Source organism: Suncus etruscus, chromosome 13, assembly GCF_024139225.1.
Source record: "Suncus etruscus isolate mSunEtr1 chromosome 13, mSunEtr1.pri.cur, whole genome shotgun sequence".
Taxonomy (NCBI): domain Eukaryota; kingdom Metazoa; phylum Chordata; class Mammalia; order Eulipotyphla; family Soricidae; genus Suncus; species Suncus etruscus.
The window spans coordinates 31,785,156-31,806,305 of record NC_064860.1 but is presented as its reverse complement, the minus strand read 5'-3'; the positions used below and the strand labels follow the sequence as shown (position 1 = coordinate 31,806,305).

The 21,150-nt window shown below is 36.5% G+C and overlaps 1 protein-coding gene across 2 annotated transcripts in view; it reads right to left on the bottom strand.

Moving 5' to 3' along the window:
• The window catches only part of GSK3B (glycogen synthase kinase 3 beta), a 191,867-nt gene that overhangs the window by 110,678 nt on the left and 60,039 nt on the right, over positions 1 to 21,150 (bottom strand). For both annotated transcript variants that reach the window (XM_049785914.1, XM_049785915.1), the window contains exon 2: positions 15,150 to 15,343. In XM_049785914.1, the coding sequence (XP_049641871.1) occupies positions 15,150 to 15,343 (194 nt within the window). The remainder of the gene's footprint in view (positions 1 to 15,149; positions 15,344 to 21,150) is intronic.

Sequence of the window (21,150 nt, the reverse complement as noted above, 5' to 3'; positions counted from 1 at the left end):
TAAATTTTTACTTAAAATGATTCAGAAGAATTACAAAACATTAAATGATTGGAGAACAAGAAAAATAAATGTTTTAATGAGGGGAGAGTTAGAGAGTAAATCAATTCAATCATAATAATCTGGAGTTTTGAGAAGACAATAAAAAAAAAAAACATAAATGAGGCCAGAGTGATGATAGTACAGAAATCCTTAAGTATAGAACCAAGAATTAAGTAGTCAGGTGTGTGTGGTGTGGTGTGTGTGTCAAAGTAATCTCTAGTTATCCTTTGAATTTCTCTGGGATCTGTTGTGATGTCACTCCTTTCATTTGTGATTTAGTTAATTAGGGTTCTTTATCTGCATGAGTCTTGCTAGTGTTTTATCTTTTTTTTTTTTTTTTTAAAGAAAAGTTCTTGGTTTCATTCATCTTTGGGGTCTTTACTTTTTTTAAAATTCAAATTCATTATGTTCTACATTTTCTTATTCCCATCCACCCAATTGCTTCAGGTTGGTCATTTTTCAGTTTCTTATGCTATGCAGTTAGGTTATTTATGTGGACTCTACCTTCCTCATGAATATTTGCAGAGATATGGTCATTCCTCTTAACACTTCATTGTACCCTTCTCATTCTCATTTATTTTCAGGAATCTTTTTATTTGCTCCTGATTTCCTCTGGCCCATTGGTTGTTCAGTAATGAGCTATTTGATTTCCAGGTGTTTGAGTAATTTCTCCATTTCTTTATGTGATTAACTTCTATTTTCAGTGCATTGTGGTCTGAGAAGATAGTTGATACTATTTCTATCTTCTTGGCTTTATAGAGGTTTATTTCTGTGGCCTAGCTTGTGTTCTATCATAGATAACATATTGGGTAAGTTGCAGGAAATGTGTATTCAACTTTTGGAGGATGAAAAGCCCCTCTGCCATTTCTTCCTTCAAATCCAGTATTACCTTGCTGAGTTTCAATCTTGTAAATCTATCAAGTTAATGAAGTCACCAATGTTACTGTGTTGATATCGATGTCTTTCTTCAAATCTATTAGCTTGTTTTAGGCTTCTTGACTTGTGATATCTTTGAGTGTACCAAAGGCAGACTGTCTTTTTTTTTTTTTTTTAAACTCTCAGTACAATTTTAACAGGTGAGGAAGGTGGAGTAAGATCCAGGTTGACTTTTACATATCAAAGGCCTAGGTTTAAAGGAAAGAGGAAGATGGGGGACTGCCTTTGTTTTGGGTTAATAGCTGAGAGTCATCTTATAGTGATCTGTAAATATCATTGAGTATTTTTACCCCCACTATCTTGGGGAAAGAGGGTCTCATTTGATAAGCTATAAATCCAAAGAACTCTCATATGTAATTTGTTTCACTGATTTTGCTGCTTTCAGTATTCTTTATCTATTGAAGGCTTTTGTCAGTTGGCTAGGATTTGTCTTGGGAGTCATTTTATTTGGGTTTCTTTCGCTGATACCATTCGGGTCTCATTTATCTCTATGCATGAGTACCTCAACTCTGGAACTTCACAGTGATGATTTGTTTGACAAATGTTTCTTTATCAAAATTGCTCTAAAGATTCTTTTCTATGAATTATCAATTGCTTTATTTAAATACCATGATTACAAAGTTGTTTATGGTCGAATTGTAGTCATACTTTGTATACATCCCTTGACCAGAGTACATTTCCCACATTTCTGACTTTTGGTCAGAAATTCTCTCATTCTCATTTATTTATTTACTTATTTATTTCCTTCCTCCCTCTCCTCTTATTGTTTTCTTTCTCTCATTCTGATTTCTCTCTCTCATTTTTCTTTCTCTCCTCATTATTCTTTCTCATTTTTCTCATTCTTATTAATCTCTCATTTTACTTTCTCCCTCTCCCCCATTGTCATTTCTCTTTCATATTCTCATCTTTCTCTTTTTCTCATTTCTCCCCCCTGCCCGCCATTTTTTCCTTTTAAACACTTGTGGTATGCACTATTATTGAAGGGGTACTGTGCACGTCATTTTATCTCATTTCAGCACCCAGTTCTTGTCCAGAGTGAACAGTTCCAACTATCCTTGTCAGAACGGTCTGCCCTAAATGAACTGCTCCATTATATATGACAAAGCTTCCTAATATAAAGTGGTACTCTTAGCTCTCATCATTATTGTCTCTGGGTATTATTACCATACTATCTTTTTATTTCTTATAGCCCACAAATTAATGAGATAATACATCTATTCCTCTCCCTCTGACTAATTTCACGCAACATAATGCTCTCCATCTCCATCCATAAAGAAATTCTCATGAGTGGTTCATTTATTTATTTGAAAAAAGGCATGAGTATCCTATAGGGATTGCATTAAATATGTAATATTAAATATGTAACATTTTGGGATGTATTACCATTTTAATGATATTATTCCTCTCAGCCTATGAATAGGAATGTTTCCATTTCCTTGTGTCCTCTCTTATTTCTTAACTAAGTCTTTTGAAGTTTCCTTTGTATAGGTATTTCATTTTCAAGATACTTGATTTTCTGGGCACAGTTATGAGTAGGATTATTCTATGTTTAATATATTTCTTCTCTTTCATTATATGTATGTAGAAAGCCATTGATTTTTGTGTTATAATTTTGTGGCCTGTCACTTTACTATATCTATTGTTTCTAGAAGTTTCTAGTAATGTTTAGGATATTTTAAAATATAGTATATCATGTGCTAACAGTGAGAACTTGTCTTCTTTCTTTCCCATCTGGATGCCCTTGATATCTTTTTCTTGCTTAATCTATGGCAAGTATTTCCAGTCTGTATATTAAATAGAAGTGTGAGAGGGCACAAACTTGCCGTGCAAAACATCTGATTCCAAGAAATCTTATGGTGTTCCTCTTGAATTCATCTCAATTTCCCTGTCACAGTTCATTTATTCTGAGGCCTTTCTCATCTTCTGCTGTTGTCTAGAGCGTTTCTGTAATTCATCTTGGCGCTCACTGATTATGTCTTTAGCTGCTATTATATTACTCTGTTCCTGAGTACTCCTAATGAGTTTTTCATTTCACCAACCAGTCTTTTCTTCTGAATATAGTTTCTTCACACTTTTTAATCTCAGATCAATTAGTTAGTGCTTTATTGGCTGTTTGTTCCATTGTTTGAGCTCATTAAACTTGTTTCCCCTTTTAAGGTTCTTATCTGAGAGTTTATATCTAGTTATTACTAGTCTGAATTGTAAAGACTACTGTTTTCACTGAGTATGGTGGAATTCCGTGCTGCCTTTCCTTTGTGCTTATTGCAGACTGGGAATGTGTCTCCTCACTTCACTACTTATGATCCTCCACCAATAGGGAGAATCAGATGTATGGTGCTCTCTTCATTCCCTGTCTAATCTATTCAACTCATTTCATTACTTGTTTTGGGTTTCTTATGCTGCTGGTTCCAGGTGTTGTGTTCCATGTGAGATATAATGCAGCCAAGCTGCTAAGGCTGGCTAACTCTACCTGGGTCAATTGCAATGTTTAGTTGTTTCCACAGTTCTGGGTATGCATCTGCTGGGCATTGAAAGCCAGCTTTTTATATATCAAAGATCAATGGCAAATTTCACAGTTCTGGGTGCTATGACTAGCTGACTCTGCCTACATGGATAAAAGCTGTGATATAAGCTGTGTCTAAAACTCTGGTATACATCAGTTGGAAGCCCAGAGTAATCTTTTTCAGCACAGATTTATTTAAAAGGACTTTTTTATTAAGACAGGGAAGTTTTAAGAATCACTATAATATACACATACAAAATAAAACTTAATAAAATATACTTTTGATGCCAGAATTGAAAAGTAACGTGAGAACAGGCAGTGTAACACTGTAGTGGATGAGTTTAATTTATATACAAAGGTTAAAATTTATAGTAATCAATCATCACCAATTAACTTTTAACTTATTCTCTGATAATTCTATTTGCCATTTCTTTAAGTTTTCAGAGCAAGTAATCTGAAATAAATTTGTTATATGCGTGTCAAGGGGGAAAACAGGAATGGGAGGGAACCTTGGAGCACTGATGAAGGGAAGGGAACATTATTGTGGTGGGACTGATGTTGAAACAACATATGCCTGAAACAAACCTATTGTTAACTTTAAACTATGATGTCCTAATAAAAATTACAAGGGAAAAAATGTGTCAAAAAAACCAACAACCTGGTACTGATTCATTGAATTTTGAATGCTATTACAACTCGATTCCAGTTCTCGTTCTTTCTGAATATATTATTTCCTTCCCAATTCTAACACTTACTTTAGGTGATAACATTTACTGGAACATCCCAATTCTCCCTCCACCTACACACATTCTACCCATCCTTTAAGTTCCTATTTGACTCCCACTTCTTCCACAAGCTCATCCCCAGCTGTTCCAAGTCATATTAATCACTTACAATCTTTAAATTCCTACCTCTACAAATATTTGGAATATTTTATATATGCTCTTTATTTTTACAACTATAATTCAGTGATTTTTATCTTGAAAAGTGTTGTTTTAAATTAGACATTTTATATCACTGTAAAGAAACACACAATCTGTGCAATTAATTTATTAGAACTGTCTGAAAAGCAAAATCTGAATTTTTGATCTCTATTACCCACAGCTTTCAAAGCAAATTACTGGTCTTTGTAAGGCTTAAATTTGCCATTTCTGAAAGTAGGTTAGACCTTGAAACACTATGAGAATAAAAAACTCTTAGAGCCAAAGAGGAAATAGAGCAAGGATCCCAGGCACCTTTATAAGGTTTCCTGTGCCCTTTAAAGTGATCCTGAATGCAGATCCTGGAATAATTCTTGTGCACCAATCAGAAAGACAAATAAAAATAAAAGACATATTTTCCTTACACTTTAGCTAATTTTCTTTGCACTGGGCTGCAATGTGAAATGTTTCTTATTACAAGTATTACTCCAACATTTAAAATCCATCACTATAAATAGCCTGTCTACAAATATATTTCCCCAAGAAAAAATGTGCATGTGAACTAATTTTATATTAATCATTCCCACGAAAAATCAAAACTGACTTCTCAATATGGGATAAACAACACACTAATAATCAAACCTGAAATGTACATTTCAAAAAAAAAAAGTTAGGAGCAAGAAGGCAACTCAAAGGGTTGTAATGAGTACCTAGAACATTAAAAGACCTGAGTTTGATCCTTAGAACTATTGAACATCATGATGCCCAATCCCTGCATAGTGTGTAATCCTGTCAAGCACAGCACTACCTAAGTCACTGAGAATGGCCCTCAATCTCCTGAGCACTACTAGGGGTACCTCTTTGTTCTACCAAAACAGTACAAAAAAATAATCATTTTGTTTTCATCAAACTATCAACAGGTATCTGCCCGTTCTAAACATTAAGATTATTTTTATATCACAACACATAAACAGACAGAAGTTGGGGCTGGGGGTCCTAAGCTAAATACATGAAGTCAAGGGAATTCCAGAAAAATACTTGTGTGCCTTTATGTAAAGTTCAATAAAGACAAAGTAAACTTTAGGTGAAATAACAAGACTGCTGGAAGCAGACAGAGTACCAGTCAGTGTAGGAAAAAAGGGGAAATATATATCGGTGTGTGTGTATGTTATACAAAGATGCTAACAAAATTAGGCACTAGAAAAGTGCCTAATTTTTATTTAAAAATAAACAAGGAGGGGCCAGAGAGACAGCATCCCATGGTGGTAGAACTTTGGCCTTGCACACGGCCTATCCAAGACAGATGGTCCACCAGCCTGCTATGGGCAATTTCTGAGAACAGAGCCAAGAGTAACCCCTGAGCACCGCTGGGTGTGGCCCAAAAAACAATCAATCAATCAATCAATCAATATAGGGTCAGGTGGTGACTCAAACGGCTAGAGTACTGCGCTTTGCAAGTTCAAAAAAACCACTTGATCTCCTAAGAATCTATGGAAGTAACCCACCCCATCACCCCAAACACTGAACTAGGAGTGAACCTTGAGTACTGAGTCAGGAATAGCCCCTGAGCACTACTGGGTATGGCCCCCAAAACAACAAAAAAGTTCAAGTAAAAAGATATCCTATAATCATGAATTAGAAAAGATAGCAATAAAAGGCCAAATTCCTGATTTTTTCAAAATGTAAGCGCTTCAGTTCTTTTATGAAAATAAAACTACAACGCTGAATTTCACAACCAAAGAATGACTAATAATATTACTAAAATGGGAGAGAAAAGACTCACACTTCCAGATTTCACCTTACTATAAAGTTAAACCAAGCCCAAGTAGTAGTGACATTATGATATACACATAAGTAAAATTAAATTGAATCCAGAAATGATTATATTTCTAGCCAGTAGACTTGAAATGTATAAAGAATAATCTCTCAACAAATGAGCATGTCCAACTGGATATCTATCTATCTATCTATCTATCTATCTATCTATCTATCTATCTATCTATCTATCAAAGCAGAAGCAAAATAGATCCCTGCTTTTTGTTTTGTTTTGGGGCCACACCCAGCAGTGCTCAGGGATTATTCCTGGCTAACTGCTCAGAAATAGCTTGTGGCCAGCACAGGGGACCATATGGGACACCGGGATTTGAACCAACCACCTTAGGTCCTAGGTCGGCTGCTTGCAAGGCAAATGCCGCTGGGCTATCTCTACGGCCCCAGATCCCTGCTTTTTTTTTTTAACACCAGACACAGAAATTAACTTCAAGTGACTAATGATTTACAGGCTTATAAGGAAATAAGAGACTCTTATGCCCCTGATCAGCCATAAAAGTGTTACTGTCCCTTTAAGGTTGAAGACCAGAAGCCAGTCCCTTGTAACTGCAGCAAAATGGGGGAGCAGGGAGGCAGCAATATAAAGCTAGAGCTGAAGTGCTGGGGGTCCTACAGGACTGCTTCTGCTGGATGGCTTTTGCCACCTCTCCTCTGCCTCTCCTACTGCTCTAGACCTGACACAGGCTGGCTGAAAACAATTAAACTATAAATTTCTTTAACACTGAAAATCTTTCTGTCCTTGGGTAGGGCAGGAATTCTTAGATAGAAACAAAAAGATGAACATGCTAAACTTTGCCAAAATAAAAATTATCTGTGATTTAAAGGAAGCTACTGGGAAAGTAGAACTACCACAGACCAGTATAAATAAATATGTCTAAGTACAGTATCTAATAGGATGTGTGTGCAGAATAAAGAGCTCTACTCAACAATAAAAGCAACACAATTTTAAAATGAGCAAAGGAAAGTGTTCAGATTTCAAGTCCTGTATGAAAGAGAAGTATCCTCTATTATCACAAATAAATTAAATAAATAAATAAATAAATAAATAAATAAATAAATAAATAAATAAATAAGAACTTAACAAACTGAGTACCAACAAGCCACCTAAATTTCCTCAGAGCACTGAAGTCTCTGTAAACCACTGCCCTAAAATTGCAGAGGTAGATACAGAAAAATCACAGTTTACTAGTTAAAATTTGTTTGTAAAGGCCCCACAAGTACAGACTATAACAGATGGAGAAACAATGTGAACAAGTCTCACAGTTCAAAACTCCAGAGTAATGTCCACAAAATATCACTGTTACTTCCAATGAGCTCTACTAGGTTCTCACAATGAAGACCCAAGAAAAATCTGGGGGAAGCGGCCTTTTGAAATAGGCCCAATGTGCACTGAAACTTGGTATCTATTCTCAAGAGAAAATGTTACACCAGAGCTATTTTAACTGACAGGAAGTAAAACTTCAATTCCAACATCATCTAACCTCAAATGTGCAGGAAGATAACTATAAAATCCCAGTCTTCTTGTCTGTGGGGAGGGATAGAGCAGTGGTTATAAGGAAATGGAAGTCAAAAACCTGCAAGAACAATTATTAAAGCTAAAGTAAGTGCATACTCACATGCTCTCTAAAAGATTAAGAACTAATTTTAGGTTTTTCTTCCCACACTTTACCTCCATCTTCAAAAGAGCTAGCTCTCTTACAGTAATGGAGAAAAGCAGTGAAAAGTACTGCTTTTTTCCTCCGAATTACCCTCTAATGGTGAGGTGAAACTAGAGGACGCTCCATATCATCCTGACTTCGATGTAGGATATGCACAGAAATCAGGATCTCTAACTACAGAAACCTGACACCAACAGTGATTGTACGAAAAATTTTTACTGAGACCACAGAGAATGACTCAGGAGTAGGACAACCTAGTCTACCTGGAGCCCAGAGTTGGTCTTATGCCAGTATACTTCAGGGGTAAGGTCTCCTTGTATTTAGGCCAAGGCCTTTTCTTTCTATTTCCCTATATTTTGCTGGGCCTATGGAAGAAACAATTGCCACTCTCACACCTTTTTTTACTGTATTTCTTTAACTCATCCTTAAAAAAAAAGCTCACTAAACCTTCAGATATTGCTTTAATGAGTTCTTGGTGATACAATAATTTTCAAATATACTTGTTACTGAACTTTTTCTTCTTTCCTTTTTCTTCCATTTTTTAAAAATTTTTCTATTTTGTATTTTTTTAATAACTTTGCTTTTGGTCATCTTGAAACAAACACATTATGATCAGTTATGTCAACTATATCATACATTTTCTTTAAATATATATTTTTAAAAACACACTCAAAAAATGCAAAGGTAACGTAGAATTAAAGTTAAAGGGCACAAAATTTTAGTTTCTGGCACCTAAGATGACAAAGTCTAACTCCTGCTGAATAAATCACAAAACTTAAAATTTGAAGGCCAATACATCTAACTTATATTTATTATCTTTCAACAAAACATTACAAGAGATACTAAAGGACAAAAATCTGAGCATGAATACATAGAAAAAGTATATAAATAAAGAAAAATAACTGATTTTAGAGATTTGGGAATTATCATACTGGGAATTTAATATAACTGTGATTAAAATACTATGAGCTCTACTAAGTGAATACATGTACAAGACAATAGGGTTAATGATAGGTAAACAAAGAGTGGTGTACACTCTAAAATATATTAAGGAAATGCTAGTAATAAGAACACTGCTATAGGAACACTGCATTTGATGTGGTCTCATTAATGCACTAAAAATGGCCTAAAAAATAAGACAGAAAATAGAAACATCAAAAACAAAGGTGTAAAATACATAATGGAGTCAAAATGACTATATTACCTAAACTTCTAAATAGATTCAATGCAATCCCTATCAAAATTCAGACATCATTTTTAAGGACTTAAAACAATCAATTATAAAATTTCTGGAACCACAAAAGATCCAAATTAGCCAAATGCATACTGAAAAACAAGAAACTGGGTGGCATCTCTTTACCTAACCTGAAGCTTTTACTATAAAGCCACAGTGATCCAAACAGCATGGTACTGGAACAAAGACAGTGTCTCAGACCAGTGGGTTAGAACAGAATATACAGGGATATTCCCCCAAATATAGTCAACTAATATTTGACAAGAGCCAGGAACTTAAAATGGAATAAAGACAGTCTCTTCAACAAATGGTGTTGGAACAACTGGATAACCACCTGTATAATCTCTGTGCCCTGGTTTTGATCTGAGCTTTTATCCCAGGCAAGACTTTTTACTTGTAGGTTTTCGAACCAAGCAGAACCATAACAGGTGAAGTTAAAGAGAAAAAGCAAAAAACATATATGTTATATATAGTATATAATATAGAAAAAGCAATATATATGTATTATATAATGTAGATTATATAAATAGCAGAAATATATAAAAATAAATTTAAAAAAGTAATTGAAGAAAAATAAAGTGAAGAGGCTATCCTTACATTTGGGAATAAACAGACTCAGATGTATTATTATAGAGATATTAAACATATAAGGGAAATATAGGCTTCCCCTTTATCTTTTGAGATATTCTTGTGGGGGTAAAATCCAGAGCACATTTTTATCATATACTCTGGTTTTGTTGAGTTTGATAAATGATTTGCCCCAAATAGGGATCAGGTAGAGTCCTTGGGTCGGGGTCCTTCCTGGCTGATTCCAGTATCATGTAACAGTCCACATTTGGGGGAGGGGGATTAGAAAAAGGGTCACACAACATGAGACAGCAGGAATGTTGGTTTTAGTTTCTTGCTGGGGCTTCTTTGGATTTACAAGGTCTAAACAGGCAAACAAAAAGCAAAAGCTCACAATAAATCTACTATTATAGGGAAACAATCTGAAAAGTAAAGAAGGTTAGCACCTACTGAAGTATTTACCATAGCCTAGCACATTGCATTAGATTATCAATATTATTACAAAATATAAGATGATATTAAAACCATCATACCTGGGGGTTGGAACTATAGACTTTTCCCCAAAAGGGGGAAAAGATGGGGGGATGGAGTTGCACATAGCCAGAAGTAACCTCTGAGCATCGCCAGATATGGCTCATTAACCAAAACACAAGAAGAAAAACCCATACATACCTTTCTCTTCCTTAAGTGTATGACTCTGTTTTGCGGGTTGGCAGTGTGTCACACCTGGCAGTACTTAGGGCTTACTCCTAGCTCTATGTTCCAAAATCACTTCTGGTGGTGCTCAGGGGACAGTATAGGGTGGGGCGCTGGAGACTGAACCCAAGTTGGCTTACTGCAAGGCAAATGTCCTGCCCACTAATGCTCCAGACCCTACACATCGATTTTTTTTTTTTCATTTACTTGGTTGAGTGTATTACCTACCACCTTATTTTACTTTGGTTCCTTCCACTCCCTACCTACACACATGCATACACTGGCGTGCGAATTGATGCTGTGCTAATGAACCTCACTGGGGCAATCATAAAATATATGATTTAAGTACTTGCAATTTTGACAATTAAACCCCATCAAACTGGGGTAGGAAAGGAAAAAACTGTTCAATAAAAAATAGAAACAATAGAACAGGTTGGTAAATTTAATGTTATACAGTCATATACCACCTAACAAAATATTAACAATGAACTATATTCCAAATTTCTGCTTCTTTAGTTTCTTCTGTGGTCTCTTTTTCTTCTGTGTAACTTCCTCTTCAGGTTTAAGAAGAATAAATTTACTACTCTTTCTCAGTAAGAATATCTCACTGTGGCAGGGGCCATATAGTACAATGAGTAAGGTGTTTGTCTTGCAAGCAACTGCCCCGGGTTTGATCCCCAACGTCCCATATGGTCCCCTAAGCCTAGCAGGAGTGATTCGTGAGTGCAGAGCCAGGAGTAACCCTTTAAAAGTGGAAAGTGCAGTTAGAGTAAAGAAAAGTCTACTATGAAATGATAGTTGGAACTGACCATTATGGACAAGAACTGAATACTGAAAGGAGGGAGGGAAAGGAGGAGGTAATAGGCCTGTCCTAGAAGCAGGAGGTGGAGGGTGGTTGGGAAGGAACAGGGAGGGCATCAGGGAGGGTGAGAGGGAAACTGGGGACAATGTTGTGGGAAATGTGCACTGGCCAAGGTTGCTGTACACGTATGACTGTAACTCAATCATGAACAACTTTATCTGTTTAAAAAAAAAAAACTGAGGCCTAGTGATAGCATATCTATCACTGGGATAGGGAAGGAAAAAACAGTTTAACAAAAAGCAGAAACAACAGAAGAAACAGGTTGATAAATTTAATGTTATACAGTCATATACCACTTAACAACATATTAAAATGAGTTATATTTCCATGCCATAAATTAGAAAAAGAAAAACGATTGCCAAATTTAAGCTTAAAAAAAATGTGGGAGTTGAATAGTCAGATGCAAGAACCTGGGCTTGCACATAGCTAAACCAGGTTGGTCCCAGCACCATGTATGTTCTGAATTCTACCCGGAATGATCAGTGAACACAGTAAACCCTGTATACCACTTGGTACAGCCCCAAAACTCAAACCAAACAAAAATTAAAAGCAGGTGGCAAGTTGCAATTCATATGCCTAAAAATGAAAAACTCACAAGGCATTTTTTTAATGTTTTTAATTGTTTCACTGGACTTCTTCAACACTGGAGTTGAATGTTCATATTGAGATGTTTTATGAATCAAACACTAGGCTACAGGATACAGTTGTTGAAAATATACCCATTTTATATATTATGAAACTGAAGTTAATAAATTCAAGTGGATAAAATTAGTAGGTAGAAGATGACCCCAGATTGTATTTATCTGGCATTACCTCAATATGTCATGCAGAGAAATAATCATATTTCTAAACTCAAAATTAGGTATTATCTCTCCTTGTAGATATGTTAAATATAGTACTTATTGGGTGGGAGAGATAGTATAAGGATAAGGCATGCCCTTGTACTCAACCAGTTTAATCCATGGCATTGCGTACGGTCCCGAAAGTATCACTAGGAATGACTCGAGTCAAGAACCAAGAGTAAGACCTGAGCAACACCAGGTAGCTATGGCTCCCAAAACAACAAAAAATAGAGCTCACTGTTCAATCACAATAGAATAATAACATTTCTTATCTCTGCCTCCACACCTAACTACAGAGCAAGGAAAATCAAGCAGGAGACATGACACCTAACTCAGCTCAAATGACAACTGAAATTAATAGTTAATGAGGCAAAGATCACTAATTAATTTAAAATATAAAAAATAAAGAAAATATAATTAATATCTCGAATTAAAAAAAATGCCGGTTTAGTCACCCATATTTGGAATTGACTAATCTCCCTACTCTACTACCAAAGGATTCCTACATAAGGTACATAGCTGGACTTTACCCTTGCAGCATAAGCATTTTCTGTCATAGCACTTACAAACAAGTAAGATTTAATTTATTTTTAATAATATATTTCTTTAAGCACCATGACTGCAAACATGTTTGTAGTTGGGTTAAGTTATAAAAAAGTACATACTCTTCACCAGTGCAAAATTCCCACCACCAATGCCCCCTATCTCCTTCCTCCCCTCTTCCCTTTCCTGTATTCACGAAAGGCGTTCTATTTTCTCACTCACTACCATTGTCATGATGGTTGTTAGTGTAGTTATTTCTCTCACTGAACTTACCACTCTATAGTAAGCTTCATATTGTGGGCACCAGTCCTTCCATCCCTTATCTCTACTATCTCTGGGTGTTATTACAATGACTTTTATTTTTCTTAAATCCCACAAATGATGAGACTACTATGTGTCTATCTCTCTCCCTCTGACATATTTCACCCAGCATAATATTTTCTATATCCATTCATGTATAGGAAAATTTCATGACTTCATTTTTCCTGACAGCTGCAAAGTATTACATTGTGTAGATGTACCACCACAGTTTCTTTAGCCACTCATCTGTTGTTGGGCATCTGGGTTGTTTCCAGATTCTGGCTATTGTAAATAGTGCTGAAATGAACACAGATGTCCAGAGGGCATTTTTGTGTTGTGTTTTTATGTTCCTACTGTATATCCTAGGAGTGGTATAGCTGGATCATATGGGAGCTCAATATCTAGTTTTTTGAGAAATATCCATATTGTTTTCCAAAAAGGCTGGACTAAATGGCATTCCCACCAGCAGTGAATGAGAGTTCCTTTCTCCCTACATCCCTACCTAACAAGTACTGATCGTTCTTGTTCTTTGTGATGTGTGCCAGTCTTCATAGCTGAACCTAGTCCCTGAAGAAAGATTTAATTTAATCTGACTTATTTGCCATAATAAGATCAGAAGAAAAAAAAAGTTTACCAAAATAAATCTTATACAAAAATTGTTGAAAATAAGTTAAATGACTTTTAGGTTATAAGAATTGATGCTGAAATAATTACTCCTATTTTGATTTGTCTATAACCTTTGAATCTTGTTTTTTCTTCCAAAACAAACTGACTCTCATTAACAAATCAAGTTCAGCAGCTTGTTTTTTATTAATTAATTAGGCAAGAAAAAGACCCTATTCTAGAAATACATAAACATTTAATACATTCCTATGTATCAGTTATATAATTAACAGATTAAAATTATAGGTAAAGTTACCAGAAAAATTCCTCCATTTAATTCAGAGAATGCCTTGATCAATATATGGAAACCAGGGGCCGGAGAGATAGCATGGAGGTAAGGCGTTTGTCTTTCATGCAGGAGGTCATTGGTTCAAATCCCGGCGCCCCATATGGTCCCCCGTGCCTGCCAGGAGCAATTTCTGAGCCTGGAGCCAGGAATAACCCCTGAGCACTGCCAGGTGTGACCCAAAAACCAAAAAAAAAAAAAATATATATGGAAACCAAATGGAAAGATTTCTTAAAAGTAAGGGTAAGGGGCCGAAGTGGTAGTACAGGACATAAGGCGTCTGCCTTGCGCATACTAGCCTAGGACGAACCACGGCTCAATCCCCCAGCGTATCATATGGTCCCCCAAGCCAGGGATGATTTCTAAGCGCATAGCCAGGAGTAACCCCTGAGCGTCATCGGGTGTGGCCCAAACCCACCCCCACCCCCCACAAAGTAAGGGTAGCTAAGAACTCCTGCCAATTTAAGATAATACAACTTTTTTGAGACAGATAGCTTTGGGGTGACCTCACCTGCGAGGGTGTTGAAATATTAAAACTAAGAAGTAATAGCCTAATAGCCAGTGTACATCTCCTCTCCTTTCTCTATCCCTTCTACTCCCTTCTACCTCTATTTCCAAAGAGAATATTCTACTTCAGAAGTTCATCTCCTCTTGACATTCATTTCTGCTAGAGAAGGCAAAGTTCCTGATAGAACTGACTTCCTTTCCTGCAAAGAGCAATTCCTAACACCAGCCTAAATCCAAGAATTCAAGATTGAAATCCAAGATTGCTCTGTGCTGTACAGAGCAAAAGTGCTCAAAGCAGAAGCGCCCCTCCCCCCCACCCCAACCACCACCACCACCATCCCATTGAGAAAAGAGAAAGATGGGAGGCAGGCGGATGTTCCAAGCTGACTTTACCAGAACCATAATCAACTATTAAATGATCACAGGCTCTGGATAGCTTTTACCTATAGGCACTGTTTCTGTCTCCTACAAAAATGAGACTCAAGGCAGAAGTCTAATTGGTTTTGTATTCAAGATATTTAATTTACCATGCACAACACTTAGATTCATAAATCACTCAAAGCTAAGGTTCAAAAATACTGCATCTTTCAATAAATTTTACTCCTACAAAGTATATAATAGAAAATTACCTTGTTACTATAATTGAATTGGAACAAAAATTTACAATGACATAATATCTGAAGCAAAATTAACATTTTAAAAATACTGCACATGTATTTCATGTATTAATAACAACAAATACATGAAATACTTAAAGTCTTACCTTAAATCTCTTGTCCTGCAATACTTTCTTGATGGCAACCAGTTCTCCTGAATCACAAAGTTTGGCTTGATATACCACACCAAAGGAACCATTTCCAATTACTTTTGTGTCGGTATAGCTGACTTCCTGAGGCCTATCTGGGCCCTGTCCAGGAGTTGCCACCACTGTGGTTACCTTACTGCCATCCTTGTCTCCTGAAGGAAAAAAAAAATTTTTAATGAGAGCTGTAAATAATTACACAAAGTGCACACATAAATCACATTCCTTATCAAATGTTTTAAATTCTCATCTTAGTTTGACATATAAAATTATTTTAATTATATTTCCATTTTAAGTAGTAATTTTTAAATCACCATTTACTCATTTCTATTGACCAAGACACCATGCTTTCTTTATATACATGACCTCACTAAATGAAAGAAATCCTATAAGGTAAATAATACTATTCTCTAAAGGTAATAAAAAGACTTTAATTTTCCTATGGTAAAAAGTAAATAGAGGGGGTCAGTTCAATCCCCTGGTATCCCATATGGTCCCCCAAGCCAGGAGCAATTTCTGAGCGCATAGCCAGGAGTAACCCCTGAGTGTCACTGGGTGTGGCCCCAAAACAAAACAAAGTAAATAGAGGCCCCTCTCAGGTTTTGAATCCTTTAATTCTGTAAGTCCCAGTTCTTCTTTAAGGTTTCTTTATATTACCTAAAAATAAGTGTAACTGAAAATGTCTAGATATGCTGACTCTATTCAGAAAACCTTTAATAGGTATGTATTTAAATATGTTTCTCATTACTTTGTTTCTTTAAAATTCTCACACAATGGTGATAAGTACAAGGGTAGGGCGTGTTTGCCTTGCATCAACCCTGGAAGGGCTCTGGTCCCAGCATCCCATATGGTCCCAAACCTGCCAGGAACAATTTCTGAGTGCAGAGCTAGGAGTAACCCGAGCATGGCCCAAAACCCAAAAATATAAAATAAAATTCTCACACATATACACAACACACATGTAGCTTTCTAGCACTATAGGTTCTGACCACCCCAAAACCTCTCTGTCTTACCCTTTTATGGGGGTGGGGAATAGAGGGTGGATGTGGAGGGACCACACCCAACTGTGCTCAGGACTAACTGCTGGAATTACTATGGGGCCACTATAAGGTTCCAGGGATCAAACCCAGATCACATAATAAGAAAAGCATTTTACCGACTGTCTGTCTCTGCAGCACTCGCCTTACCTTCCTTCAACCCCAGAAATAATCCAAAGACTCTCTTCAGTTCAAGCTCAAGAGCCACTTACTATGCGACTAGGCAAAAATTACAATTATCTTTTTGCCTGAACTCTCAGATCATTCTAAACCATACCTAGCACCGATTTTTAGACTTTACATTGTTCTTTAATATTTTTAGAATATCCACAGATTCTAGTGACTACAAATACTGCAGCAATTATGATGTATTTCTTCCTCCTTCCCCAACATTCTAAAATGTCAGAGAACATTTAATAAATCTCATTTCAAGTTTCTAGGCTCACTGACAAAACTATACTTGTATCTCAGACCTTTGCTAGTCTTCCGTGGATTTTATTTTAAAATGCAAATGAATTCATAATCACCCAAGACTCTATTTTGTACCTCACAAATAAAAGCATCAAAATATTTAAATTTCTAATGGTTTGATTATTCCTCTACCAAATATAAGATTGTGAGATAAATATCAACAGGTGAATCTACAGTAATATTTGCAGCTATTCAAATTCAGAGGAATATCAATATAAACAAGTCATTTATGACTGATAAACATCTATTTTTTGCATTTTATTCTTTCTTTTTGGCTTATGATCTCTCACACACACTATTTAAGACAGTCTACAAAAGATACAAAGTCAATGAATAGTCATTACACATAATTTAAATATGTGACTTACATAGTCTGTATCATGACCAGCTATCTTGAACATCTATTTCCTTACACATCTCCACACAGTAATTCTTAAAGCTTTCAAACTCTCCATTCACAAATCAATTCCTAAATAAACTTTAGACATTGCTACAAGTTGTTTAAATTTTTAAGTAATTGTGGTCTGCACTCAAAAAATTATTTTAATTCTGAAATTTTAATCATCTTACTCTTAACTACATCTCTTCAGGCTGACTATAAACTTTATGCCACTAATTTGTAAAAATTAACCTATCTTTATCTGTACTATAGTACACCTGTTAGACAAATATCAGTCTTCCAAACTTAAATTCTAAGTGAAGGGGTCTAGAAATGAGATCAAGAAAAACTTAAATTTGGGACTAGTGAGATAGTTCAGTGGGTATCTGGTGCTTGTCCTGCACATAGCTGATCTAGGTTTGATCCATAACATCCCATACAGTCTCCTGATACTACCAGAAGAAGTAATTCCTGAGTGCTGGGCTAGAGTTAACACCTGAGCATCAGCAGGTCTGATCCAAAAACAAACAAAAAAATTTTTTAAGATTAAAATGTAATGTCTGTGGCCCTGATAAACCCCAGCACTGTGGCAAGAAGGAGCACAACATCCTTGGATCCTAAGTTAAATAGAGCCACTTAGCCTGTCAGGTTAAGCATCACCTCAAAGGATGAATGGGCTCCCTGAGTACTAGAGGGAGCCCACCCTTCACACACTTCCAACCCCAACAAAACAAGCAAAACAAAACACTTCTCTTTTCCAAAAAATAGCTTCAGGCGTCCCATGAACTGTTGTAAAGGACAACCATCACAACTGAAATTTAATAACCCTCGACCTTAATTAACTATTAATCCCTGGGACATCTATTCAAGTATCATGACTTGCATACAGGAAAGCATAAATTCTGTTGAAATATCAAAAGCTGAACCAAAGACAGTACTGTAGGTAGGAAGGAGGCTTGCCCTGTTCTCAGTCAACTGGATTGATTCACTGATCCCTGAGCCATACTAAAAGTGATCCCTGAAAGCAGTCAAGGAATAGGCCCCTTGGACTGTTGTATGTCCTCCATCCCACTTGAATCCCTCCAAAAAAAAAAAAAAAGACACATTTAAAGTTACTTTAAATTTCTAAACTGTAACTAGATATAGACAAGAGCTCATCTTTTTACTCTTGAACCTCTCTAGTAAAAACCTGTTTTAGGGGCCCGGAGAGATAGCACAGCGGCGTTTGCCTTGCAAGCAGCCGATCCAGGACCAAAGGTGGTTGGTTTGAATCCCGGTGTTCCATATGGTCCCCTGTGCCTGCCAGGAGCTATTTCAGAGCAGACAGCCAGGAGAAACCCCTGAGCATCGCTGGGTGTGGCCCCAAAACAAACAAAAAAAAAAAAAAAAACAAAAAAAAAACAAAACAAACAAACAAAAAAAACCTGTTTTAGTAAAAATTATGATTTGATCTATTCTCTTTCAAGTTGTGAGGAATAAACTGCTAAAAAAAAACAGACTAGTACTGACAACATTCCTAAATCTGCCAGGAGCAGTACTCTCAAGCTCTCCACCTCAATCATTCTTGAATTTTATTCAGAAATAAACAAGCTCTTCACACTGCTCCATCAGAAACTGCAGTAGGAGAACTATAAAATGACAGGTAACAATGGATATGACTTAGCATGAGCATTAAAAGTTCATGGGGCAGCCAGCATAATGTGCCAAGGGAAAGTACATCACATTGGGTACTGTAATTTGCTGTTTTAGCAAATAAAGTAACAGCAGTAAAAGCCTCTCAGTTTACTTACTATCAAATTTTCAATTCATTTCATCAATACTTACAAAGAACGCCGGAATATATATATAAATAAGAAAAGTATAGTTAGGAGATTAACTTATACAACTTTAGTAGCAAAATTCTTCAACTTGCCTCAAGCTGCTTCTGCTGTATTTTACAAACTTCCTATTATAACTGAAAAACTGTAAGTTCATATACTATGTTACCCCTTCTTATAAGAAAGCATAATGTTTTAGGCACTATAATGATAAGAGAATAAACAAATATGTGTCACTAAAAAGAAATTACCAGTTTGTATATAATACTAAATGTTTTTTGCAACCATGTCTCACACTATTTAAATTTAAAAAAATCCATCTCCAAAAAAAAAAAAATCAATCTTTCAGAGCAACAGTAGTAAAGCAGTGGAAACAGTTTGAGCCCTGGCTTCCTTCTCTGGCCAGAGAACTCCTAGGATCCTATTCAATAAAAATATAATTCATAGAGCCGGAAAGATAGCACAGGGGTAGAGCATTTGCCTTGCATGCAGAAGGACTGTGGTTGGAATCCCGGCATCCCATATGGTCCCCCGAGCCCGCCAGGGGCTATTTCTGATTGTAGAACCAAGAGTAACCCGTGAGCGCTACCGGGTGTGACCCAAAAAACAAAAACAAAAAATCATTCAGGTGAAGTTAAGAGAAATAACTACATTGAGAACTATCATAACAATGTCAGTGAGTGAGGGCTGTAGAGGAAGACAAGCGGGGGTGGGAGATGGGGGAGGGAAGTGATTGGGGGCATTGGTGATGAAAAGGTTGCACAGGTGAAGAGTGGTGTTCTTGTTAAGAATGAAACACACAACTCAAATATCTTGGAATCAACTTGACTAAAAATGTGAAGGACCTATACAAAGAAAACTATAAAACTCTGCTCCAAGAAATAAGAGAGGACACACGGAAATGGAAACACATACATTGCTCATGGATTGGCAGGATTAACATCATCAAAATGGCAATACTCCCCAAGGCATTATACAGATTTAATGCTATCCCTCTAAAGATACCCGTGACATTCTTCAAAGAAGTGGATCAGGCACTTTTGAAATTCACTTGGAACAATAAACACCCTCGAATAGCTAAAGCAATCATTGGGAAAAAGAATATGGGAGGAATTACTTTCCCCAACTTTAAACTGTACTACAAAGCAATAGTTATCAAAACAGCATGGTATTGGAATAAGGACAGGCCCTCAGATCAGTGGAATAGGCTTGAATACTCAGAAAATGTTCCCCAGACATACAAACACCTAATTTTTGATAAAGGAGCAGGAAATCCTAAATGGAGCAGGGAAAGCCTCTTCAACAAGTGGTGTTGGCACAATTGGATAGCCACTTGCAAAAAATTGAACTTAGACCCCCAGCTAACATCATGTACGAAGGTAAAATCCAAATGGATTAAAGACCTCGATATCAGCCCCAAAACCATAAGATATATAAAACAGCACATAGGCAAAACACTCCAGGACATTACAGGCATCTTCAAGGAGGAAACTGCCCTCTCCAAGCAAGTGAAAGCAGAGATTAACAGATGGGAATATATTAAGCTGAGAAGCTTCTGCACCTCAAAGGAAATAGTGCCCAGGATACAAGAGCCACCCACTGAGTGGGAGAAACTATTCACCCAATATCCATCAGATAAGGGGCTAATCTCCAAAATATACAAGGCACTGACAGAACTTTACAAGAAAAATACATCTAACCCCATCAAAAAATGGGGAGAAGAAATGAACAGACACTTTGACAAAGAAGAAATACACATGGCCAAAAGACACATGAAAAGGTGCTCCACATCACTAATCATCAGGGAGATGCAAATCAAAACAACGATGAGATACCACCTCACACCCCAGAGAATGGCACACATCACAAAGAATGAGAATAAACAGTGTTGGCGGGGATGTGGAGAGAAAGGAACTCTTATCCACTGCTGGTGGGAATGCTGTCTAGTCCAACCTTTATGGAAAGCGATATGGAGATTCCTCCAAAAACTGGAAATCGAGCTCCCATACGATCCAGCTATACCACTCCTAGGAATATACCCTAGGAACACAAAAATACAATACAAAAACCCCTTCCTTACACCTATATTCATTGCAGCACTATTTACCATAGCAAGACTCTGGAAACAACCAAGATGCCCTTCAACAGACGAATGGCTAAAGAAACGGTGGTACATATACACAATGGAATATTATGCAGCTGTCAGGAGAGATGAAGTCATGAAATTTTCCTATACATGGATGTACACGGAATCTATT